General features: G+C 44.4%; 1 protein-coding gene across 5 annotated transcripts in view; it reads left to right on the forward strand.

The window, feature by feature from the left end:
• CADM1 (cell adhesion molecule 1) overlaps window positions 1-27,646 on the forward strand; it is a 288,245-nt gene that overhangs the window by 180,286 nt on the left and 80,313 nt on the right. For all 5 annotated transcript variants that reach the window (XM_088481358.1, XM_088481359.1, XM_088481360.1 and 2 more), the window contains one exon: window positions 718-879. In XM_088481358.1, the coding sequence (XP_088337484.1) occupies window positions 718-879 (162 nt within the window). The remainder of the gene's footprint in view (window positions 1-717; window positions 880-27,646) is intronic.

Here is a 27,646-nt window from a genome sequence, read left to right on the forward strand (position 1 = left end):
TAATGTAAACTTGGTGCTTATGCTACTGGTGCATGACTGAATGCCTCTGACTCAGCGTATGGGTGTAAATGCACTATGTTTACGTGCATTTGGCATAAACCTGTTATGTATTGATATTGTGCAATTAGCATAAACACAATGTAAACTATAGCACCCAATCATAAATCTGTTTTCATTCGTTGTGCACTTGTATTACAGTACATCTGATTGGTTGGTATAGAAATTAGCATACGTGTTATTTCTTTGCCCCTTGTTGTTCAATATGATCAGAGTAGAACGCTGCAGCGGCAAAAAAATAGCAATAAATGTATAAGGTAAAGGCTAAGTTTAGCTGGATGCATTATAATTCTCTGTGGCACCTGTAATCTAGATTGTGAGTATATAACATAAAATAAAGAGAGAGGTAGTTATTTGTTAGGCAGGGGAAGTGATTTGCTGCAGAGCAGTAAGGCCTCCCTGCAGGGACAAAGGATAGAGAGATTACATATTAAATGGGGAAGCTCCACATCAGGTCATTTTGACATTGCATTGAGTGGTAGTTGCAAACACAGCGCAAGGACATGTATTTTACATGATGAGCACAACAGGAACTGCAATGCAAAAATGGTAAAGAAGCCGCAAGCAGGAGTGTGTCTGGCTAAATCAGGTGTATGAGAGGAACAGGAGCAGAGAGCCGGAATTGGATGATATAATAAAAAGCTCTGTCTGTTTTCACAGGTAGTAAAACAGAAGTGGAGGCCGTGGACAACAAGATGTTCCGAGTACGTAGTCAGATATCGGTCACCGTTCTTCGGGAAGATGACGATGTTCCCTTTGTGTGTCTTGTTGACCACCCAGCTGTTAAAGATCTGGAGACCAAGCAGTACATCGAAGTGCAGTGTGAGTGCTGGAGACCTGGGGTTTGGTTGGGCCTTAGAGGTATTACCTCATAAGGGCGATGGCAGAGCTTCCACAACTAGCTGAAGGATTTTAAGCCCATAATGTGTGTTAGAGCCGGACGTTGGACAACATCGTGTAAGGTAATTTGGTTACTTGCCATGGTTATTAGAATTGTTACTAGCATTAGGTGAGGTTTTTTTTTTTTTCTGACGGTTCTTCTAACAGAGCATCATATATTAAATGGGAAATTTGCAGCACCTCCTCTACCTTGATGCTCTGCTCGGCCTACAGCTAAGGGGCAAATAAGAAACCCTTAATGCTATTAGTGTGCTGCCTGCTCACTACACAATAGGCTGTGCACAGTTGTAATATTGGAGGGCATCTATGAGACCCACTGTTGCTACATGTGATTAACTTAGGGGCCGTTACTAAGCACTGTTGTAGCAGGTTATGGGGAATTCTCTCAATTGTTGCAAAGGTTGAAGTGTGTTTTTATGATTAAACAACATTTTCATCTTTGCCACTTCTCAACACGTGCCTATTGCCAAATCCTGCAATGCATAATGTAATGGTGCACACACACAGTCAGATTTTCTTTTAGATTTGAACAATAACTATTTTAAAAATCGTCCATATCCGAGAGAAAATCTGACGTGTGCCTGCAACGATGGACGATGCGCGTTCCCGATTGTCAGATAACGATATTTGACATCTGATGTGTTTGCAGTCAGATTTTGTCGATTTCATTCATTTTAATACAGGCTGAAATTGTTCAATCATTATTTGAAATCGTTTGAAAAATCGTTCAATCGCTCATCTGACATATCTGACCGTGTGTATGCACCATAATAAGTATTAACAATTTACAGTTCAGTAGTACAATCTGTATGTTACTGCAGGCCAGCTGTTAGACACTTTACCACTGGGTGACAAAAAACACAGAATGAATATTTTTTCATCTTTCAAATAATTATTATTTTTGATTATTTTTAAACTAAGTCACTATGGGAATGATATATTTTTAATTATTTTTAAATATTCCCATTTACGCGCAGTCAAGTTGGCAACTGCATTTGTCAGTTTTAACATTTCACACAGTCCAGGTCAGTACAGAGGGCCCCTCTAATCCTTCGCCGGTGGCCCCCAGCTCCTGCTTTATTGTCAGGTTCTATCATGTAACACTTGGCTGATAATATTATTGCATGCAAGTGTCTCTCTTTGACTAAATATATTGTTTTAACTTATTACTGATGTTGAGGCTTAATGTGCAACCCTTTTGAAGGTTAGATGACCGCCCATTGTGACCCAGAATAATTTCGGGTTGCCTTTTGAATGTTTCAAGCAGCCATTTGTGGACTGAAGCAATAGACAAGAGAATGCGTCCTGTCCATTTACTGGGAACCACCAGCGTCGCTCTGGCACGCCCGTGCCTCTGGCTACTAGTGAGATCATAGGCTGCATCCTCATGAATATTAATTCAGTCCCAATAAGGCTGCTGCTTCTGTGCGGAGGTAACCAGCGCAGTTTCAATAAACGTGATTTATTTATTTTTGTTACCGGTATGCTCTAAGATTCAACTTCCTACTAAGTGATGAAGAAAAGATGCAGTTGTGCTTGAAAAAACTGGCACAGGGAAAAAAAATAAAAGGTCATAACTAATTTATACTCCCAAACTTTGGCTGCAAATGAGAGAGGATTTAAGAAATGAACCAATTTTGTTACAGGGGGCCCATTTACAATCTCTTACTGAAGTAATCATTGAGAAATAATTCAGATATTCAGAACAAATCAAGTTGTGGGGTTTTGTGGCCTTGGGGATGGGAACCGTGAAAGTTGTGTTATGTTGTTTGTGTCCGACAACCACCAGGGGGCATGAGCTACAGAATGTAATACAGTACACACAGGTGTGACTACTAACAATACTGTGCTAGCAGAGTAACATAAGGGGGGATGTATCAACCGTATTAATGAGTGGAGAATTTACCAATAGTAACCAATCAGCTTCTAGCTATTTTTTTTTTTTTTTTTTTTAGAATGTTCTTGATAAATGTTAGCCAGATGCTGATTGGTCACATATCTTGTCTGTGGATCCAACTATGCCCCAGTGTCTCTGAAACTGATCTAGAACACAGCAAAGCAAACGGATAACCTGTTACTTATAATTCTGATGCTAATTTGGTGGTTTTAACAACTTTTTTTTGTTAAATTAGGTTCATACATTTGCATCGATTACATGGTTAATTTAACATACTAATTCTAAATTAGAATTAAAATCTAACTGTTGTAAATATCTGCAAAATGACAGAATCCACCATTGATCTGGCAATGCTTGGCCTTTCAAAGTAACTGGAATGGGGTCTTCATTCAGAAATAATGGAATATCTGTTGATACTTAATAGGGACTTCTGCTTGAAATTGTATATGTCAGTGGAGTCTGCAGTTTGTTTTAATGGTTACAGCAGTAGCTGTGAAGGGTCTGCTATCCGTCAAATGGCGGCAGCAGCAGTATATTTTTAGATTTTCAACCAACAATTTCAGGCAGAAGCTTCATTTCAAGTATCAAGAGTTATTTTAGCAGGTTACAATCCCCAGCATAATGACTTTGATTAGGCCAAATCTTTTTTGAATGGGGTTAACATTTATAACTAAATAAAACTTGAGAATAACAGAGTGCATGCACTGGGATTACTTGGTGCTGGTGGAACTTGATTTAAAATATTGGATATTGTCCACATACAACTTTGCACCCACTATCTGGATTTGCTCCTATCTCTAATCGAGGTCCACCATGTCCAGAGTGATTTGAGGTTTTAAATGTTTTGTTTTGAGTGCAAATGAAGTGTGATTTGAAATTAGGCCTAATGTGCGCAATATTAGTGCAGCTTTAGAAGGCGGCTTAAGAGTGCGTCACTCTCTGATCACTGCCTAATGCCAAATTGTTTCCCATTATATAAAATCTATCTCATAATGTGAAGCTTAAATTTTAGTTTTTACTCTCAGGTCATTGTGTTAATGACTCATCATGGTGACATCACTGTCCTCCTCCTTGACCTGACCTATCAGCACATATGAAGGTTTTACAATAAAAACTCTTACAAAATAGTAATTTACAAAGATTGGAACATGTCTGCTACGCAAAGACGCCAGTAATGTTTTGCCCTGCATTACTTACTAATAGCTATTGATATGCTTAATAGCACTTATTACAGAACCTGTTTTATCACCAATTTTATCTCATACAGGGATACTAAATCAAATTGTATTTAATGTTATTTTTTTTTGCTAATACACATTACTTGGCATTATACATTTTCACTCCGCTTAGAACTTCTGAGCTGAGCTTAGAAGTGCTGTGCTCCCCAGTTCAGCCACCCCCCACCAGTATTACCATTGCATGTTATAGGTCTTTTCCTGCCGTGCAGAGATTTCACAAGCCTTTGGGACACTTATCATGTGGCACTGACCAGCTCAGCTTAGCGGAAGGATTTGCATATTGTTCACATTTGTTGTAAAAGCCACTTCATTGTTGCAGGTCCATGTTAACCCTAAATGTCCTGGTGACAGGTCCTCTGTAATATGCTGGCACATTTATAATTACCGGTAACAGTGGCTGACCAAGGCTTGAATTATCGAGCAGTAAGCATTTAGAACTGGCATGCTACATACCAGCAATAACACTGTACATGTTACTATTGATGATCCCATAAATTACAAGAACAATTATCGCACTTCTTATTTAATCAGTGAACCTCTCACCAGGATATTACAGTGGCCCTTAAGGAAATAATCCGAACAGGCCTCCACTATATTTTGCACTTTCATGACCCCCTTATTATACCATCACTTCTCCAATGATATTATATGTCTCCAGTGTCCCATAGTTGACCTATAATACCATTGGGGCAGTGCCGTGCAACCCTAAATACTGTTTTTTGCCTCACCTTTCCCACACCTCTCCTGCCCCTGATCACATCTGACCGGTATTTTTGCTATTCACTTCTTACTTGTAATTCATAAATAACAGTTGAGCAACCTGTCGATTGAATTGAAATCAGATTGGCTGCTCAGGAGCTCAGTGTGCATTACAAGGATTGGTGCCAGAATCCGAGTCCAGTAACTGGAAAGGAAAGCAGTCACAGGGGGAGATGTATCAAACCTTTTAGAGCGATTAAGTGGATAAGTTACCCATTCAGCTCCTAGCTGTCATTTCATAGACCGTGCAAGATAAATGATCACTAGGACATGATTGGTTGTTTTGGGAACTTCTCCACTTTATCGCTCTCCAAGGTTTGATGCATCTCCCCTCAGTAGATCAAGGAATGCTCAGAGGCATTAGTTCCCCAGTACTGCAGAATCCGTATGAAAGAGCTGAGCCAGAGGCCAAGTTGTTGACATCTTATACCCCTTTCAGACTTAGCCTAAAACCCAGGTTTTTGAACGTGAACACGCATCAACCTGGATCTGGCGTAAGTCTAAAAGGTGCAACCCGGCTTTTCTCGGGACTTGCAAACCTGGTGGACGACCCGGCTCGAGTTTGAAAGGTGCAACCCAGGTCACGTCTAATACAAACTGATTGGCCGGGGACAGTGGCGCTTGGAGATGATTTAATCTCCAAGCGCCCACTGAATGCCGAAAGACCCGGGTCACTGTAAGACCCGAGTCACATGTGAAGGGTGACGATCCGGTAATAACCTGGGTCGTCCCCCTTAGTGAGAAAGGGGGTAGCCCGGTTTCAACCCGTGCTCGGTGTTCTGGGTCCTAGCGGGTTGAAGCCGGGATTTTACGTCTGACAGTGGTATCTGTGACTGTACACTTGGAGAACACTGCTGGAGCAGCAGCAACTAGATTACAGGGCTGGAGCGCAATGATCTGGCAGAGAGGAAGTCACAGGGCCTGGTATATGTAGGAAGTCTTGGGTGGTGTTGGAACATGATAGATCATCAGTGAAGCAGTTAAGATGGGCATACATTCTGCAATTATAGGTCCGATCCACAGGTTATTGGCGGATCAGGCCAATAATTGTACAGTGTATTGCTACTACTGATCAGCAATGATCAGTCAGTTGGAAATGAAAAATCTTCCAACATGCCCAAGTGATCTGTTCATTGGTCGGCTGCATCTAGCAGTGTATGCACCGCCGTGGCCGATCACCCAACATTTCCCCTGTTCCTTCAAGGAACGAGGAAGTGTTTCCTCATCAGGTGATGAACGCAGATATTGTGGCCATACACTCTGAAATATCTCAGTGTATGGTCGCAATATCTGCTGGGTATCAGACTGTCAAATAAAATGTCTGTCGGTCTGATAGACATTTTATCTGACAGTGTATGCCCAGCATTAACCTGAGCTGAATACTAGGAGCTGTCCATCAACTGGAACTTCTAAGCCATCAGAGTAACAGCCTCCAAATGCTGGAGACCTGTGATGAAGTCCTGATAACAGGAGAGTAGCATAGTATTGTTGTGCACACAACTATGGGGCTGATTCAGCATGGATCACTATTGCGATTGCAATAGCGGTTGCGCACGGTTTCATTGTGAAGATATGCTAATGACTGAACCACGTAGCCTAACATAAGGACGCCCACTAAGGACTACGAAACCATCGGTAACATCAAGTACCATCGCAGCCTCACGCACACGTGCACAAGGTCAGACCTTATTCAGAGATTGCTAACCTCATCACATGTAGTGAAAGCCCAGACTGGGTATGTCCTTGCAGTGGCTAATTTATGCATGCCCCTACAACGGCGTGCAAACACTCTGGAACACCTGCGTTTCTCCGAGTCACCACCCTCAAACGCTACTTTCTGCCAATCACGTTGCAATGGGTCTGCGTAGTCACTGCGATCTCAGTGGAGTGCACGCGCACGGCGATGCAAGCGCAGTACACAACAATGGGCCGATTGCGTGAGTAATCGCAATAGTGATCCTTGCCGAATCAGGCCCTATAACAATATCTCTACGGCTGGCGGTAAGATGTGACCACTGGCTGGAGAGGGAGGACAGAGATACAGAACTGCTACACTTTCAAGTGAATAATGGGGAGTATTGGATGGCCTCTTCCACCTGCAGTTGCACCACTTATTGGCGAATGCAAGACAATTTATTCCTGGCGTTCTTGTGTATTAAGTTGTAGCATTTAATTACACCACATATTGAAGTATGAACTAGAATCAAATGAATATAGGAGAAAATCACATTTGTAGCCTTATAATAAAATACTGCAGCGCAACAAATGAGCATCCAGGCAGAGCAGAGTTAAATACTGCAGTACACCAAGTGCACCAGCATATTCATAGCATTAATGTTTGAGTGTACCTTGTCATATTTACTCTCCATTCTCTGTATATCTGTTCATGCTTAATAGAATGTCAGTCTCAATAGCAGAGTATTAATCAGCAGCACAACACTGCTTTAGTATCAAATATTCTAGTACCACTGCACAAGCGTTATGGTATTAATAAGTAAAAATGCTGCAGGATGTTCATAGAGGCAGTGACTGGAATTTTACAGCACAGTCAGAGTAATGAATGGCAGAGCGCTGTAGAACATTGATGCACATAATGTACAGTACTTGTATTTTACACTTTATTACTACTACAGCAGCCCACACCTGCTGTTCCTAAGGAAATGATTGTAATTCTAGGGAATGAGAAGTGCATTGATGATTGGAACGCTGCAGCCTCCCTTTGCAGATTTCACTACCACCACTTTCCTTTATTAGTAAATATGCTTTAGTGATTGGGACGGGACCCCTTCTGCTTAATGGTGCATGAATCATCCCAAACACAATAAGTTTATGTCCAGGTCGGGCAGGTTCCAGCTGCGGGAAGAAAGGTCTTGCTCAGGATGCAAACCATGTTATTTGCAACTGAGAAATGTGATTGCTCTTTACCCCACCTCTCAATAAACTACAAATACATGCGCTCATCGTTTCCCATCTGTCATTTTAACCTTCATCTAATTGTGCTCATTTTAACTAATCTGACTCTTCATAGTACAGATTTATATCTGCTAGTGAATATGCATTTGATACTTGGTCTCCTGCAGATAAATGTAAAGTTTATACTTCCAATTTTGCCTTCTTAGCTGCTGTGGGAAACATCAATCGTCCTCCCAGAGACCTCCAAGACTTTTTACTCAAAATGTTTTATGATCACTTATTACATATTCTCTGCCTTATCTAAGCCCCTCTCTCCAATACATCTTTACCCATGTTCTCGTTGCATTCCTCACACATATGCCCTCACTGTATCCTATTTGCACAGACACTAGTGTGATGGCTAGTCAATACTACACTGTGTGATGGGGCCCATACATCTAGCCTGTATCGGGGAAATTCCCCATTCTGACAGGGTCGGGGGATCGGAGAAATCCAAAATGTTGGATAATCTAAATTCCCAGCCTGGAATTTAACATGTTGAATTTTCCCCTATTCCCCTCTGATCGCCAGTCATCGATTTCCGCCAATATGCATTTTCGATCGTCGATGATCAGGATGGAGTCAACAAGACGGGGAATTAGGCTGTAAATGTACAGTATGGCTCGCATGGTGGAGAGCATATATCTACGTTGTATCAGGGCAATTCCTCTTTCTGCTGGGGTCGGGGGATCGGCATGTTGGCCAATTCGATTCCACAATTCAACAATGGATGGAATCGTAAGTCAGGTTTTTTCATGTTGAATTTCTCTTACAGACCACTGACGTTGGCCGATCAGCATTTTTGACCGCTTTGTGTGGCATATCAGATCAACGTCGGCAAAAGGGGGAATCTGGCTGTAGATGTTTCTACGTCCTGCATAACATCACCTAAACCCTATCCATATAGATATAGAGGTATAGAATCTTTACTATAGAAAGTTCCCCAAAAAAAGTTACTAATCGTTGCTGCTGCCTGGTAAAATACCATGCACACAGCGGTGCCCAGGAGCACCTCCTCCTACAGTCTGTGCGTGCTGGGAATGACTGGGGTCATTTTTTAATTGGTTTTAGTAGTTGTTAGGCAGGGGTGCTCCAGATCATGGAAAGATACCTTTATACAGAAAACCCTAAGAATTCTGGATAAAAGATCCTATTGTATAAGTATAGAAAATGCTTCCTCACCCCATCAGTCCTTGCTTTACTATGCAACGTTTTGTTCAGCACAGAGACTCCTACTTTATGCATCTTCAAACTGCTCATTCTCCTCTCCATAATGTCCTTAAATTGAAAGTATTGTGAAGTAATGTCTCCGTAATTGGCAAACAGGAATGATCTGATCTTTTTAAATTGGCAGGTACTGGAATTTTTGCAGCGACTCTTAATGTGTAATTCATTTATTCAAACTTAATGTCCATTAACATTTTCCAAGAGCTCGTTAGCTTTAATAATGCATTTCTACCTTTAGCTTCAGCCACCAAAAGCCAGATTTAGATCAAAGAGATGAAGCTTCATCAGATAATAGGACTTCCTCGGCTCCCAATGTATACGGCCTTTCTCCTGCCCTTTATGTCAGAGGTGGTAACAGAGAGTAGTGGTACTGGAATTAATCCAGTGGAGCGCATCTAAATGTGTCAAGATATTCTTACTCTATGCTGTGGAAAAGGCTAGGGCAATTTCATGCTAAAAGAGAAATCAGTAGCCCTTAGAACACGTTTTCTAAGCTTTCATGTCACCCAGTAAATATATATTTGGTGGAAATGAAGAGCAGGGGTTAGAATGATTGAAGGGGCCAATTCTAATAAGTCCCTACTTACGTCAAGGAAGGGAACCGCCCATTAGCTGTTGCTGCTTGTGAATGCTGGGAGTTATAGTCAAGTCATGGTTTACATAATGGAATACCAACACAGTGGTTTCCATGGGAGTTGAGAACGTTGTGTAGATTGATCACTTCTACATTTCTGGGACTCCTGACAATATCTTACTAAAGACAGTTTGCCCTTTCTGAAATAGGATTTCTAAATTCATACTCTCTGATAGACTGCCACATTCTCCCATCCTATTCTTTCATCCCTCTCATGCTTCTCACTTTAAAGTTTTCATTTAGTATATTTTATAGCCTGTATATAGTGGTGGGTTTTTTTTGTTACTTATTTCTTAGTATCTGCACTATATAGCCTGATTCTGAGATGGTTGCTAATGCGGTCGCAGCCGCTCTCGCAATAGCGATAGAGATTGTAAACACTCCAACATTGACTCAACATCTGTTGCGCCATCGACATATGCGGTAGCTACTTTAAACCCTTTGCTACTGAGCCTAGTAACTTTTGGGCTGGTCACTTTTTAACAAATGTATTGTTAATTATTATTTATGCAGTACTCGTACACATTATACTTTTTTTTTTTTTTTTTAAATAAAATGGCATTAGTTTGCTTATTTCTTCTCATATGACAATAACATTCTACCTAAAATGGCCAAAGGCGTGTTTTGGTTTCTTTTTACTGAAATTTCAAGATAGAACTAAAATTAAATGTTTTTGTTTGTTTGTTTGATTTTTATATATAATAACTCCATTAAATACTTTGGTTCTTGCTTCATTAATGAATCCATGTTTTGCAAGACAGCACAAAGACTGATTATAGTGGCCACCGAGGAGCAGAGGGAGGGCTGGTCCGGGGGCGGAGTGCATGTTTTCATAATAAAATCTGCGCTTGGCAATGAAAATGCTATTTTTATTTATATCATATGAGTGCACCCTGTGGTCCCTATGTTTATTGATTCCTAGATGGGGGAGATCTGGGCATTAGAACCCATCCATCTCTGGGCTTCCTAATGCTTTCTGTAGTATGCACTTGGGGTATTTCTGTTCTTTCTGTAGTATTGGCTGTCATTGTGCCTTGATCACCAGACAAACTACAAACAAGGCTCGTTATTGGAAAGGCGGGACACCAGTCTTTCACACAAGGGTGTCCCAAAGTGTGTAAATTCCAGGTGAAATCGAGCTCTAGCCTATCCCCCTGCTCTTCTAGTATTTCTGTGCAGTGTGTTACTAACTGATGATCATCAGACAATAACCACTAAGGGGCCACATTATTTGACAGGGGGGACGCTCCTCTTCAGTTTATCAGTTTATCGGAGCCAGGATGGGAAAGATTTTCCCTGGACTTCATGATTTCTGCGTTGCAGGATGGTTCTCTGATTAGCCCCCTTGATCACCAAAGAATAACATCACTCCCCTTTTTGAAATGGGGGTACCCTTCTGTGGGGTTCCAGGATGAGGTTGCTAGGGGAGAGAACACTATTTCCTGACTTGTAAAAGCTTCTACAGTGTATTGCCTGGGTGTGATGGGGCTAAATGACATCACCACATCCCTGGCGTGATGTCATCAAGTCCCTCTCTCTATAAGGGGTCAATTAGGTAAGTCCCCCTCCCTCTTTCACATTTGAAATCAGTGCTTAGGACGAGTCCATACCAACGAAGGGGTTAATATTATAGCAAAATATGCCCTTCTTGCAAAACTTTTAATTTTTATCTGTCTATATTGTTTTTATGTATCACAAATTGGACAATAAAAAAAAGAGAGCATATGGCAAAATTGCATGTCAGAAGCATAATACTATAAGCGGGATATATAGTGAAAATTCAATTTTGAGTGTATTTCCAAGTTTTTTGTTAACAGCGGACCTGATTCAGAGCTTCACACAGTGTCTCACGGATTTGCAAGTGCGATAATATATGTGTCAGCTTGAGCATTCCTCTTGTGTATCCCCATGCGACAGACTGAGCTAACCCTGAGATACCCACTTTGCATATGTGAGCAATTCTCAACTGCACTGGTGGATCAGATCTCTCCACTGTCTGTTGCTAAATCGACTCCCGTGCAGCCCCTATCATAGAGAAGTATGCTGCTCTGACAGAGAGATGCACACAGCACTGAGACAGAGAGGACTGGGCTATAGTTTTGGTGGATCTGAATGTGAGCCATGGCCTAATATCTCAGTTTTCCATCTGATGTTGCCAGCTATGTAACAGTCTATGCATTCTAGTAAATGCTGCATATTATACAGAGGCATTCTTTATAAACACTAAAACTTCCTTACACACCATTAATAAACCCCCCCCCCCCATATATTAGACTGTCATCATCTCTGAATTAATACCAGTGCATACAATCATCTGGTGCTCACATTAAACTACCTCCCATTTCATTCGTTGAGTAAATTCCTGAACGTGGCTTTTCATACATAAACCAATTGTACATATCCATTTCTACATCAGGGTCCATAGGGTATCCACAGGATACCTTGGGGTATAGGCGATGGCGGCAGACATCCAGGCACCACAGAGTTAAAAACTTCTCCATCCTCCCAGGATGCACTGGGGTCCCTCTCCTATACCCCGCCCCCGAGCCTCAGGCACTCATTTTTCGTCGGTGCCTGGCCGAAGTCTGATGCACCGTACAGAGTGGGGGTCTGCAGGCCCCTGAAGTTCTTCAATGCAGCTGTGGCTGCACATCTAACGAGCAGACAACCTGGACAGTCTGTACTGACGTCCATGTCGTTGCTCCTACACCCCGCTGGTACCAGAACGCCGGTACTGATCCGGGGATGCTGGTGGGTGACGGGGGTCACAGCTAGCGGTGGCCCCGGTTGCCCGGACTGTGGCCGGATTTACGGGGGTTCAGGTAAGCGGCAAGGTCCCGCGGTGGGTCCCAGCCGAATAGCACAGTCCTTAGTCCCCAGGCAGAAGGCTCCCTGGGGACTGGCTGCAGTGTGGAACCAGGCTACTGATCCCTGCGCTTTCCGCTACCCCCTGGGACTGAGGACTGGACAGAAACAGTAAATGTCCAGCATCCCAGGGGTTAAATGCATGCCAGGGGAGCGCGCTTTCCCTGCTAAGCAGCCTGCGCCTCCCCTGTTGCACACGGCCTCTCCACAAGGTGGTTAGGCATCTGCATGCACTCCGCCCCCAGACCAGCCCTCCCTCTGCTCCTCGGTGGCCATTTTAATACATGTGGCAAACACTGCTGGAAGCTGTTAACGCGGGCATCGTGGTCTGGGTCCCCCTGCATACCTCTCCTCCGGTGCAAGGTCAGTGTATGCAGCGCTGTTTCCTACCAGGCTGAGGTCTGGTTAGTCGATGAAGCGCAGATACTGCAGGGTTTTCAATATTCTGCATTGCATGTGACTTTGGGCTAGCGCTGCTGTCTGTTACTTTCACTTTCACATACTGTCAGCTATTATCCCTATCCCTTTCTTCTTCTCTGCTAACAAGCCCTTGCGGTGCGGTGTTGCAAGGGGGATTTATACCTCACTATACAACTTGTTGTGAAGTGCGGTGGTCACATACAGCTCCGGGTCACACACTCAGTATGTCTGACAGTGAGCACGATTTCCCCATTCCGCCTAAGTGTACTGTATGCAAGGTACCATTGGCAGAGGGTGATGGTAACTCTGATGGATTATGTAAGGCGTGCCTGCGGTGGCACGGCCGATTTCTGTCACCACACCTGTGCAGGAGCTACCATGGGCTTGTCTTGCTACGGCACTTACTATCCTGGTGGGCCAGTTAACGACAACCCCTGCGTGTCCCCAGATGGGGGTCTCACAGCAGTCTATGGTGTCGTTCCCTATGCAGGGGTTTCCTAAACAGTTAATCGTACCTCAGTGTTTCCCGTTGTCGCCCCCTCAGGTTATCCATGAACTTGCGTGGGCTAATTCACTGTCTACCTCAGTACAACAGCTGTCAGAGGTGTTACAGGGCTAGTCGTCTGTGCGGGCGCAGAAGCGTCTGCTGCAACCTTATCAAGATCAGGATGCTGTGACGACAGATGATGGCTCATACGTGCGGTGCGCACGACCTTGGTTATTGAGCATGGCGCGCCTCCTGTAGCTAAATCAAATTATGCCTTTTTCAAGGATATTAAAAGTGATACTACAGTGTTTCCCCTATCTGATCAGCTAGTGGATCATTTAGAGGAGGCGTGGAAAACGCCGGGTAAGCGTTACCAGCCCCCTAGACAGTTTGCGGTGGCATACCCTTTTGCAGATAATTATTTTGCAAAATGTAATAACCCGCCATAAGTGGATTTACACGTCTAGTAAAGAGTGCTACGTTGCCTATGCCCTCTATGTCCTCTTTAAAGGATCCAACGGATCGCAGGGTAGAAATATTCCCTTGCAGGAGGCGTGTCCAGACCGGCTTTGGCTGTGTGCTTGGTGGCAAGAGCTATGGAGCACTGGGCTGATACCTTGGAGGCATCCCTGGACCCAGACTCGTCACCTGAACAGGTGGAATTGGTGGGTAATTTAAGGGACTCAGCTACCTACATTAATGAGGCAGCTTTAGATATGGGCCTCATGGCGTCCAAGATCTCCTCGGCAGCAGTGGCTTCCAAAAAGGGTTTGGAGGGGTTACCCTTCACTGGAGAAGTGCTGTCTGGCCCTAATCTATACAAAATTGTGGCTACTTCGGCAGCAGCTAAGTCGGCGTGTCTGTCTTCCACTACTGTCCCATCAGGAGTGAGTTCTTTGTCCTTTCGGCCCTATAGAACGCAGAACAGACCCAGGGTACAGTCCTTTCCTAGGAGGACTGCCGCCAAGAAACCTGCAAAGCCCAGGACGCAGGCCTTGAGTACCAGACGTCCCACTCCCAAGTCCGATGACAAACCTTCGGCCTGACTGGACGGGCCTCTCTCTTTGGGGGGACCTCAAAGTGGAAGGCAGACTTCTGAAATTCGCCCAAAAAGCTGGTGTCTGACCCCTTCAGACACATGGGTCGGAGAAGTGGTCTCTCAGGGGTACGCCCTCTCCTTCCGCAGGAGGCCTCCCAGACGGTTTTTCACCACGGGCCTTCCGTCCAATCAGGACAAGGCCCAGGAACTCAAGAAGGTAATGCACTCTGCTCCAGAATGGAGTTATAGTGCCAGTTCCTTTGTCTCAGAAGGGATTGGGGTATTACTCCAATCTTTTTCTGGTGCAGAAACCCAATGGGTCCTACCGGCCAATACCTCAAATCCCTCAAAAAATTTCTGAGGGTTCCTCGGTTCAGGGTGGAGACCCTGCGTTCCATTATTTTAGCAATGGAACCTGGGGATTTCATGGTGTCGCTGGATATACAGGATGCTTACCTGCATATCCCTATTGTCCCAGCACACCAGTGCTTCCTCAGATTTGCAGTGGTCAAGGACCACTTCCAGTTTCAGGCTCTGCCCTTCGGTTTGGCTACAGCACCTCGGGTGTTCACCAAAGTTATGGCCGTTATGACAGCTCACCTGCGGTTGCAGGGAGTCCGCCTGTTACCTTATCTGGACGATCTCCTGTTACTGGCGGAGTCCTCAGAGAAACTTCAGCGCCATCTGCAACTAACAGTCTCTGTATTGCAGTTTGGCGGCTGGCTGATAAATTGGAAGTCCTCCCTGGTACCATCTCAGAGGATGCTCCATCTAGGAGCTCTGTTGGATTCCCAACATCAGAGGATCTTGGTGACGGGAGAAAAGATCTGTGTTACAGGCAAAGGTCCGTCTTTGCCTGCAGAGTCGCCGGGTGTCTATTCACTCGGCAGTGAGGTTACTGGGACCCATGGTATCCATGTTCGACATGGTGGAGGTTGCCCAGTTTTACTCGAGACCTCTGCAGAAGCTGATCCTCTCCAGATGGAATGGGTCGCCCCAAAGGATAAAGACACAGACTATGGTGCTTTCCCCGGAGGTGCAATTATCTCTGGCCGGTGGCTACAGACGGTTCACCTGAACAAGGGGCGCCCCTTTTGGATCGCAGACTGGGCCCTTCTGACGACGAATGCCAGTCTCCGGGGCTGGGGAGCAGTGATGGGTCCACACTTCTTTCAGGGAAGGTGGACATCGGTAGAAGCTGCTCTTCCAATAAACATATTGGAACTGCAGGCAGTATTCAAGGCTGTCCAGCAAGCAAGATAGGTCTTGCAGGGAAAGCCTTTGCAGGTACAGTCTGACAACGCCACCACGGTGGCATACATAAACCGCCAAGGAGGGACTCGCAGTCAGGCGGCTCTGACAAAGGTGTCCCGCATTCTAGTATGGGCGGAAAAGTATCTCACCGCAATATCAGCAGTGTTCATACTAGGAGTTCTCCACTGGGAAGCAGACTTTCTCAGCAGTCAAGACGTGCATCCAGGAGATTGGTCTCTTCACCAGGAAGTGTCAGCTACTGGTGAACAAGTGAGGCCTTCCAGAGATAGATCTCCATGGCCTCACGACACGACAACAAACTGCCGATGTTCGGGTCAAGAACAAGAGACGCAAAGGCTTGTCTAGTGGACGCTCTGGTGGTCAAGTGGACCTTCCAGTATGCATACCTCTTCCCTCCGTTCTCCCTTCTTTCTCGAGTGATACGCAAATTCATGCAAGAAGGCGGCATGCTACTGCTGATTGATCCAGCGTGGCCCAGGCGGCACTGGTACACGGATCTTCAGGGTCTCTCAGTGGACACTCCGCTGTTGTTGCCTCAACGTCAGGACCTGCTGTCTCAGGGTCCTTGCCTTCATCCGGACCTGAGTCGGCTGTCTTTGATGGCGGGGCTATTGAGACTGCCCTCTTGAGGTCCAGAAGTTTCTCCAGCTCTGTGGTCAACACCATGCTGAGAGCTTGGAAGCCTTCATCTGCCAACATCTACCATAGAGTGTGGCGGGCTTTCTTCCAGTGGTGTCGCACTAGAGGTTATGCTCCTCAGGTGTTCAGATTGTCCAGGGTTCTGGCCTTCCTACAGGTGGGTTTAGTCCAGGGTCTTTGCCTAGCTTCCCTGAAGGTAAAAGTGTCTGCACTTTCAGTGTGGTTTCATCGTAGGATTGTTATGCTTCCTGATGTCCGCACCTTTATGCAAGGGGTGCTTCTTATTCAGCCTCCCTTTGTTCCACCTGTGGCACCATGGGATCTGGCTGTGGTCTTGAAGACTCCTCAAGGACCGCCATTTGAACCACTGGGCTCAGTGGATTTGAAATGGCTACCCATTCAGACTGTATTCCTTCTGCCTATTGCTTCGGCCAGAAGGGTTTCAGAATTGGGAGCTCTCTCATGCAGACCTCCATTTCTAATTTTTCATAGACACAGGGCTGTGCTGCGCACTCGTCCTGGGTTTCTTCCAAAGGTGGTATCTAGTTTCCATATCAACGAGGATATTATTGTACCATAGTTTACTTCACTGGACCTTTCGGTTGGTGAGGCCACCTTGGCTGTGGTGCGGGCTTTGAAAATCTATGTGGACCGCACTTCTGTCTATAGGAAGTCAGACTCTTTGTTTTTCCTTTATGGCTTCCATAAAAGAGGTTGGCCTGCCACTAAACAAACATTGGTAGGATGGATTCGACTGGCTATCTCTGAAGCTTTTGCTCACGAGGGCCTTCCTGTTCAAACTTCTGTTAAGGCTCATTCCACTAGGTCTGTGGGTCCTTCGTGGGCAGCTCGATGTGGTGCCTCAGCTGTTCAGCTTTGCAAGGCGGCCACGTGGTCATCTGTCCATACTTTCGTACGGTATTATGCTTTTGATACCTACGCCTCTCAGGATGCTTCCTTCGGGCGACGGATTCTCCTCTCAGCACAGGAGCGTCCCCACCCTTGAAGGATACTGCTTTGGGACATCCCTAAGGTATCCTGTGGATACCCTATGGACCCTGATGTAGAAAATATGAGATATGGTAAGAACTTACCTTTGTTATCTCTATTTCCGCCCTGTCGCACCTGTACTGCAGATGGGCTGTGGTTCTGGTCACTGTTTTTTCCGTCTCCCTCTGGTGAGAATGTGATTCTTGTGTGTTCCAGACTTTCTTCTCTCTCTCTTTATCCTCCTCCGGCCTATGGCTTGTGACGAAACTGAGTGCCTGAGGCTCGGGGGCGGGGTATAGGAGAGGGACCCCAGTGCATCCTTGGAGGATGGAGAAGTTTTTAACTCTGTGGTGCCTGGATGTCTGCAGCCATCGCCTATACCCCAAGGTATCCTGTGGAACCCTATGGACTTCGTAGAAATAGAGATAACAAAGGTAAGTTCTTACCATATCTCATATTTTTCTGTCTGTACCTCCTATGCCGGTGATAGGCAACCTGATACACCTCAGGGGGAGCAACATTGGGTGGCTTTCTATCCTTTTAAAGGGCTGCATATTTCTCTTATTCTCAGTTATGTTATATCACTAAATTCTGTAATAACATATCCGATGCATTTAAAAAAAAAAAGTGTTACAAGCTAGAACAATATATCTGAAACTAAAGTAGGAAGAAGCCAGGTGCCACAAGCGAGGACCTGGAGGGTCGCATGCAGCCCTAAGTACCTGTTTCCCTTCACTATAGTGCAGAGTACTCCTTCTGTGCACCCCTTCATCACCAGCTATGCCACTTCATAGAACAATCAAGCACTTCAGTAATACTTCCTCATCTTACGACCACCAGCGATTGCCTGACTGTTGTGTCGTTAACAATGACCAGTATCCCCGTACTGTTAAGTTGTACTGTTACATTTGTATACCACTGACTACAGCTTTTGCTGCAGGCAAAAAAGAAAAAACATTTTGTGCTTTTAAATAGATCAATTGTCTACACCCAGAGAGGGCCTAAAGTGATGGCAAGTTTAATAATAAGTGTAAATGTTGCATAAATAGTAAAGTTGAAAATTATAATGGTCTGATAAGTTCAACCTTTAATACATTTCCAATTTAGCCTCACAGGAGGACACCAATTTCTCCCTGGCCCACAAAATGACAATCTATAAATTCAATCTCACGCATAATGTCATCTACTAATTCTTGTTACAGCTTCCATTAATGGGAAGAGAGGTTTCCAATAACTTTTTTTATTTATTTTAATGGTGAGTTTGCCATGTGGTAAGAAATGTCACAGCTTAACCACCCTTTTGCTGGGTACACACTTTGGCTAGTGCTGGCTATTAAGAGCGGGAGACTGATTCGCCTTCAGAGCGGCCGATTGGTAAGCTATACACTGAATGTGCCAGTACTGAAATACCTGCATTAAGCGCCTTTATGCACTTGAATATTGTTTGAGGCTACCGTAGAAGCAACCATCGGTTGCACCATCGAATCTTGCACATGCCCCATGCTAGGTGCAGATTCTCCATCAGAGTATGTGGGCGATTAAGCAGCTGAGTTTGCAGCCAGTTCAGCGACAATTCCATTAGACAGATCATCTTTGCATCTTTGTGCGTCTTAATAGTCACCTCTTGTCATTGTCCAGGAAACCCCATCACATTACCAGTATGTATCTCAATCGGCTCTGAGTACACACTATGGGACTCATGCCCTGTATGAGATTTTGGGATTGATTTGACTTACGCGTAGCAAAGCACTGCTCAACTCTGTGACCATCGGCATTGGGTGCAACTCAGAGAGACCCTAAATGAATTTAGTGGGGGGGGGGGGGGGGGGGGGCTTGGGTAAATTTACTAAAAGTCGATTTTGGTTCCATTTGAAATCCACCAAAATTGAACCAACATCCCCATAAAATCAACCACAGTGTTTCTATTCAAAATAGGTAATTTACTAACAGTCAATTTTGGGTTCCATTCTGATTTCGATGGTGCATTGGTTTTTTATTTGCAGTTCTATTTGAAGTTCTAAATTTGTTCTATTCACCCTCAATATAACCCAAAATAGTCACAAATTATAAAAAAAGCATTCCTATTGGCCAAAACATGTCACATGCACAGTATTTCCCACAAACATCTTCGTCCTAGTACTAATTTGCATATCCACGATTTAAAAAAAGTAATTGCTATGCTTTAAAATGCCTGATTTATACAGCCACAGTGCCCCACAAGATGCTCTCCCATGTTTTTTTTTTTATCATAGTGAGTTATCGGACAATTCTACATGATTTAAAATCAAATAGAACTGTTTCTAATGGTTCTATTGAAAATGGTGATTTTTTTTTTTGTTCTATTTTTAAATCGGCTGTTAGTAAGTAAGCTTTTTCTACTGTTGGCTATGGGGAAGTACCGATTGGTCTATTTGAATTTCTATTTGTGTGTGTGAAGTGGAATTTCTAGGGATTTTGAGTCTGTTTTGCCTTTTTTTTACCTGATTGTCAAAATCACCAACAATTTACCTCAAAATCACCACAAAATAGAATGGAACTGAAAATTGACCCTTAGTAAATTTACTCCCTGGTCCTAATCTTGGATGAATAAAAAATGGATACATGTAATTGGGTTACCACTTTTTTTTTTTTTTTTTTTTTTTACCCAAGTTACCCTTTGTATTTCTATCCAGTTCATATTTGAACCCTCCAATTGCCTTTGTTAATGAGACTACCCCCATCTGAGCACTTTACTCCTGTGTCCCTCTCACTGTAACTTATGCAAAACTGTGCTGCTCATTCGAGGTGTGGTCTAACTAGTAACTCAGCAGGTAAGCAGCATTGTGCACCCTACGCCCTCCCATCCGGCATCCCACTTACTGTTTGGCGGGTAGGAGAGGGGGAGGCTGTGAGACTGCAATGCTTGCCTCTAGTGCAGGGTGGGCCGCAGTCGAGGTGGAGGGGGCGGCCGTCAACCTCCTTCAGGCTCAGTGTAGTGAGCTGCACTGTGACACGGCCATTGAGTCACTCTGCGCTGACATTTCTATATGAAACGTCGATGCAGAGCGACTTTCGGCCGCATCACAGTGCCGGACGGCGAGGAAATTAATGTAGCGTGGAAAGACAGTCTTTTTAAATTGTATAAATGTTGTCTTCCTTTACCAAAGCCTCTAGTTTCATTGTCCCAATGTATATCTGGTTAGATATAATCACGGTTTAGGAGCATCGCTTTCGTCTTTGCTGTCCTTTCACTTTGTAATAATAATGGAGTTTTAGTACAACTGTTTATTGCAGGTGGCTTATAATTCAGTACTTCGCTGGTGTCTTTTTCCCCTTGTATATTTAGCCATACGGGCCCTATCTACACAGTTTTATAACCTTTACAGATATTCTCGCACATTGGTCTTAATCCTTTTTTTTTTAAAAACATTTTTTCAGAGGAATACAAACCCCTGTCCTTGTCTATCACTCTTAATTATGCTCTGTGCTTCTAAATACACTGCCTGGTCATTGCTTTCATCCAGTTTAGGATCAGCTATATTATTCTTTTCCAGTGTCATTAATAGATGGTCACCTATTTCGTTTCATGGAATGCTAAACGGCGTCCTTCTAAATCGCCGCAGTTTTGACCGCTGGATTTGAAAGGGCAATAATAAATGCAAAACCTGCTTTGTTTTATCTATATAATAAGAGTGCTGATGAAAATTGTCAACATGTCTGTGCACGCATAGAGATGTGTCCCCATACGCCATGTGGTGCAAGATGCCTTGCACAAGTGAGCCACGCCGATCGGTGTAGTGTCTTTTTTCACCCGAAAACACTGCAATTGGATGCGGCAAACCGCTTCACAAGACTGCACTGATTAATTTGGTATGAGACATTTGTATAACTGTGTGCGACTTAGTCTGAATCTGTTGTATAAAGCGCAACGGAACTTTGTGTGGAAAAAAAATCCGCAGCCACCGAATCGTTGCACTTTGTATACAGATTCAAACTCTGTTGCACACAGATATACAAGTATTGCATATCATATTAATCACTGCAGTCTTGTAAAGCGATTTTGTTGCATTACATTTCGACTAAGATGCATTTTCGGGCGTAAAAGACACTGCGCAAGCAGAGTTGTATGGTACCTACTGTGCCGTGAGGGGCTGTTTGGCCCGATTGCAGAAATAGTGTATGAGGACACTGTCAGTCAGTACTATCACGTAATGCACTTGCCCGCCAATTATTATCTATTCTCCGATCTTATACTGCCGAACAAAGCAGACTATGTTGTGGACCCAGCCTTGAGGTAGATGGAGACTGGGAGATAAATGCAAGGGGAGAGAGACCCAGAAAGCCGGTTCAGACAAAAATACCCAGGTGATGCCTGTGCCCAAAACTATTGTTTAATAGTATTGCCCCTTAAAATACAGCAGTCGAAACCGCAGAAGTTGCGGCGGCTTTGAAAAACAACGCTTAGTCAATTTACCGCCTAGTGTCTTTCACCATATTTTTTACTTCCGCTTTAGTTGTATGAGTTTAGTTTGTATCTTCAAATGGTTCATACAAAGGCTCAGTGACCTCTACTGCTCCCTTTATCACTTTCCTCCCTAGTCTGTCCCTGTGTGTGTGCTCCTTCTCTCAGCGTATGTGACCTCTCCTCCCGCTATCAGTGGGTCGACCTTTCTTGTTCTTTGTTGTTGTCCTTCTCCCCTGTCCACTGCTTCATGTTGTTCAAGGTCAAATAGAGATAGCGATGGATGGGATTTTACACATTAATCTATCTCTTTAGTGGGCTCCGGTGTGTGAAGCATTTCGGCTCTGTCTTGTCTCCTGTGCAATGTGTTGTTCCCTCCCCCATGTGCGGCACAGAGCTGCATTGTGCACCCAAGCTGAGAACAGCCTATTACTGCCCCGGCGCACACACTGTGCCTTTCCGTTATATATGACACTCGAATGGATGTATCCGTGTGGAACATGGCAGAGATCTGCAGTTTCACCTCAGCATGAAGGCAAATGAGTTTCCCTCAGCTTGAGCTACTCTAAGTGTGAAACCCAGGCTACAGAAATACACTTGATGTTACTGTGATATATATCTGATCAGCCTTTCTTTCCCCTCAGCCTGCACTCTGCTGTTTACCTCACATACTGAGATCTTCGTGTCAGATAACACAGTCCCCCAATATACAGAGCTCGCTATCCAGTGGGTGCAATTTTGGTTAACTGTTATTGCCATTCGAAAACAATGTGCCAAACCAAGGCTGCTGCCGTCATTCAGAGTTCCACAGCCAAATACCAGAAGTGTGTATTGTTCATGTAACATTTCTATTTTGTTCTACGTAGTTAGTGGCAATCCTAAAACTCTAGTCTTTTATGTTGGTATCTCTCCCTTTCTCCTGTCGTTATCTATGTCTCCTCTGTTTCTCTATCAGTGTATCTCCATGCTCAGGTCCTCACTACCTCCCATCCCCTCAGCCTGCCTCACTGCCACCACAATCTCCAGCATCTCTCCGTTTTCTTTTTCTTGTACCCTGTTATTGTCTGACTCTATTTAGCCTCTACTGTCCTCCTTGGGCTGCACCCTTCTATGATGTATTGCTTGTACACTACTGAGAAAGAGGTCATATTTTCCTCTAGAAATGTGTATGAGTTTATATCTGGCTCATCCTCCTGCGGACTGAGGGAACTTAAAGCTTTGCAGCCATGCCTGGCAAGTTTTTATTGTTACTAAGCAGTCCAGAAATGTACAATGATACATGGCAGGAATGAGTATGATAAGCCTGACTCTTGTGATGCCGGCTGTCACTATACAGACAGCGGCATCCCTATGAGGACAATCCAGACGGGAACGGTAAGTAGTGTTCCCTTGTCCTATTTACCTCCTAACCCTCCCCACCCCGTACTCTAACCCCCCCGGTAAGTGCCTAACCCTAATCTCCCCCCTTAGTGCCTAACTCTAATCTCCCCCCCGGTGGTGACTGGACCTAACCCCCCCCCCCCCCCCCCGGGCTCTAACCCTAACTTCCCCTCTCCCGCAGCCTAGGCCTAAACCCCACTGGGGCGCCTAACCTCCCCGGCAATAACACCTACGGACCCGCTATACTTCCGTTCAGGTTGTCGGGATTCCGGCGTCAGCATCTCCAGCCATGGCTCGTATTCCATTTGAAGCAAAAAGTCTGAATCCACGATACTTTTTCACCGATGACGTAATTTTCACCTGTTTGGATTTTACTCCGTATTCAATTTGAAAGAGTCAATGCAGTGTAATAGGCAAAAAAGTTTCGCCTATAAATGGGAGGCGGAAAAAAGTGCAGAATTTGGGTTTTGGGGTGCAACGTTGCGGGAACCTCCCTGCAACCTTCAGACAGTCCCCCAAAGGTAAACTGCATCAAAAAAGAAAAAAAAAACCACACTTAAGAAAACCCAAAAAACTACTTTGAATTTGGGGGCGTAAAAAAAAAATGTTGGGGGACAAAGTTAAAAACTAGTGAACTTGACTCCCAGGGGGAGGGGGGGGGGGGTTTGGGGGTGTCCCCAAGTATGCCCCAAGTGTTTTTTTTTTATTGCAGGTGCTTGCGGCAAATAGATTTTTCACGATTTTTTTCAACTTCACTTTAGCAACTTTTAAATATGCTGACCCCCATTTTCAAGTACCCCAAATTTGCTGGGATAAGTTAATTTCTGGAAAATATACTCTTGAACACTATTCTGCACCACGTATAGAAAAATACTAGTTAGCAGCTATTAAGCCCGTTTAAAAACACCAAATACCTTCAGCAAGCCAAATCGGGGGGTATCATAGGGAACCCCCATGTCAGAGCATCTTTTGGGGGTGTCAGGCTGATTTCCCCAAATCTGACAGTACTTTCCGCCTGTTCAAGTTTCGCCGGGTCCCGTTTTCGCCTACTTTCAAATTGAATTCGGGGTAAAGCGGGCACGTGCGCAATACTGTTCCGCCTACAAAACAGGCGCAGTAGGCGAAAAGTCCAGGACACGGCTCAAATTGAATACAGCTCCATATCGGGATTCCATGGCCGGTCCTCCGACGCTAATCAGGATTCCGGCGCATCCCGCGGGGGAATGGGTCGGCATCCCGGGTGTTGGTATATTAACCGCATCCCGCGTGGCATGGGCTACTTACGTTGCCTAGGTACCGAAACTGAATACGTACATCGGTGCAAAGTATTATTAGCTATTCAATGTATTACTAGTGGAAATGAGGAGGCCATTCCTTAGTGCGAAGCACAGATGTAGGAATGAAAATGTATTTTATTCTGTGGGCCACATTCAGAGACTGATGTAAATTCAATCTTTTTTTTTTTTTTACTTAAGACTCCTCCTGCAGCTTCTGTATATTTTATTATAGTACGCAGCAGCTGTGGTATAGCGTACATCTCTGAATTGGGCCATGTATTTGGATGGAAACACTACTCATCCATCAAATCACACCTGGGAGAGGCAGACACAGAACTACACAGAATAGTTTCTTAGCCAGTAATGTAATCCTCTGGTTGACAGTGAGTATGGGCAATAACACTTTTTATGCAGGGTAAATAAGAAAAAACACCATCTCCGATATGCGTTAAGGGCACATGGGTAAGCAGCAGGGGGGTGCGGTCATAATCCGGCGCCGGAATCCCAACACCTGTCAGAATCCCGGTGCTGCCATTCCGAAGATTAGTACTGGGGTTATGGGGGGCTAGGGTTAGGACTAGGTGGACAGTTAGGGTTGGGCACTAAAGGGGGGGTTAGGTTTATAGTGCAGGGGGGGAGTAGGTTTAGGCATCGGGGAGGGTTATGGAGAGGGGGAGAGTTAGGATATTGACCGACAGGTGTCAGTATCCTAACCCTGTCAGGATGCCGGCGTCTGGATTCTAACCACCAGGTTCCCGAGTGCTGGCATTACGTACCCAACCCTGCAGCGGAACGGCTTTGGGCAACCGTAGCTGGAGGTCCACTAGCGGAGAGGTTTATATGGGCCCCATAAGACAGGAGTCGTCTTGCTTTTACTGGTGGAGCAAAGACCAGATATGTAATGGTACTTACTATACATGTAATGAGTTAATGGCTTTACGGACGTGTAGAGGGTTACAACTTACCCTATGCTTCCTGCATTGTCTGTGCTTAGAGGTGATTGGCTGCTTATAAAAGGATCACTCCATTGTACTTGATGCAGCATACTGAGAGTTATATTTTAGTTATTTTAGTATGGCACTAGGAATGAACAGCAGTACAGCGAAGCTTCCATTGTCCACTTTGAAAACCTTGAAATAAAAAATGTAAAAAAAAAGTTCTGCAACTGACGCAAAAAAATAGATCACTAATCTTTTTCCAAATTATATCACTTGATATTTCCTCTGAACATTACTAGTTGTTGCCTTGTATTCGGTATCAAATAATTGTCCTTTTATAGTGTTAGAAATTGCTTATATCCATTTCATGTACTTATAAATTCATGTTTATTGAGGGGTGGGGGCGGGGGGTAGGGCGTGGGTGTAAGTGACTGTTGCATCAAGAATAAGCCAAAGCACGAAATTATACAGCATTTAAAATAATAATATTGTAATAATTTCATCCTGCTGCGATAGTTTGGTTGTTTGATACACAGGGGAAGGGATATCTCGCTTGTTAAAATGACTACATTATTATCTACTTGATCTTTATTAGACCCCATTAGGACATGTTTTCAAAATGCTACTATGCAATGTTTTGTTTGTTTTTGCACAAATGTACCAGTTGGACCCAAATGGTGGCATTTGCAGGGGTGCAAGGTTTTTGCATTTTATTTAAGGCGAGCTCTAGCGTTTGGTGAACCTGAATGCTGCCTTACCATTAGCACTTTAGGCAAGCAACTTAAACACTTGTAGCATCATTACAATCCTTCTTTTTAATATCCCTGCACGGAACGATGGATGTTAAAAGGGAGTTGAAGCCCTTGTCACACATGAAGCTGCTATATCTCCATGTCAGTGTTACACTGGATGAATGGCACTCTGCTGTGACATCACAGTGAATGACCGCACTACCAGTCGCAGGACGCCAAGGTAGAGACGCCACTTCCTATAGGAGAGTAGTAGACCATGGGCCTGATTAAGCAAGGATCGCAACTGTGATTACACACGCAATCAGGATATTGTTGGGTACTGCGCATGCACAAACACTCCACTGTGATTGGGACTGCGATCGCTGTGGCTATGCAGACCCATAGCAGAGTGATTGACAGGGAGTACCGTTTGGGTGTGGGGATGGGGGGGTGGTTGGCGAAACGCAGTCGTGTCAGTGCGTTTGAACACCGTTGCAGGGGTGTGCATAAATTATCCACTGCCATGCCATATGCAGCTTGTGTATTCACAGTGGGGATATGCAGGCTCAGATTAGTGTCATCTTTCATGGACTTTTGTCCATGAAAGATGACGTTTTGCCTCTTTCTGAGACCCGATTTCTGGCGGGAAAATGCTAACTAATCCGAGTCTGCACATCCCTAATTCACAGCATGTGATGAGGTTAGCAATTTCTGAGTAAGGTCAGAGCTTGTGCAAGTGCGTGTGAGGCTGCGATGGTACTCGATGTTACCGATGGTTTTGCAGTCTTGCTAAGTGTTACAAATGTGTGTAAGGTAAGATGGGCGTACTTGTGTTGTGCTGCGGTGGCATAGCGATCGCAGAGGATTAACATATTAGCGAAGTGAGACTGCGCGCGTAGTCGCTATTGCAATCGCACTTGCGATCATTGCTAAATCAGGCTCCATGCTGCGTGCTTCCTACATGCATGTTTCAGAAATAAATCCACCATGCTCTCACCTGCCGCACTTATATGAGGTTCTCTAGCTAAGCGCAGTAAGCAGCGTGTGACTGATGACTACTCTGAATTTCCGTAAAGCAAGTCTGTGTAATCTGGTAATTTCAAACATAAGGGTCATGATGTCCTACAAGCTCCTCAACATTTTGACCTCTACCAATCCCATGAAGTCACTGTACTGAAGGTGTGTGAGGACTTGCAGCTGTCTGTAGGGAAGTATGAATGCAAGTATGTTTTTTATTCTCCTAGGTTATCATGTGTTGCAGTTCTTATAGGTACAAAACACACAACTTGACCTTTATTGCCACATGACGGTATTATGTAAACACAAACTGTAGACTTCGGTTATACAAGTTTCAGACCACATAATCCGGGCCGGTTGTGCTATATCAACTCCGTCCCTATCATCCTGTTGTCCACAAGGCACTGTGATCCTGAGCTCTGCTGGCTTATATTTATAGTGTTTAATCAAGTGTTGCAGCTGTTGCTGGCATAATCACCAGTC

Source organism: Taudactylus pleione, unplaced genomic scaffold (assembly GCF_031769625.1).
Source record: "Taudactylus pleione unplaced genomic scaffold, aTauple2 ptg000270l, whole genome shotgun sequence".
Taxonomy (NCBI): Eukaryota; Metazoa; Chordata; class Amphibia; order Anura; family Myobatrachidae; genus Taudactylus; species Taudactylus pleione.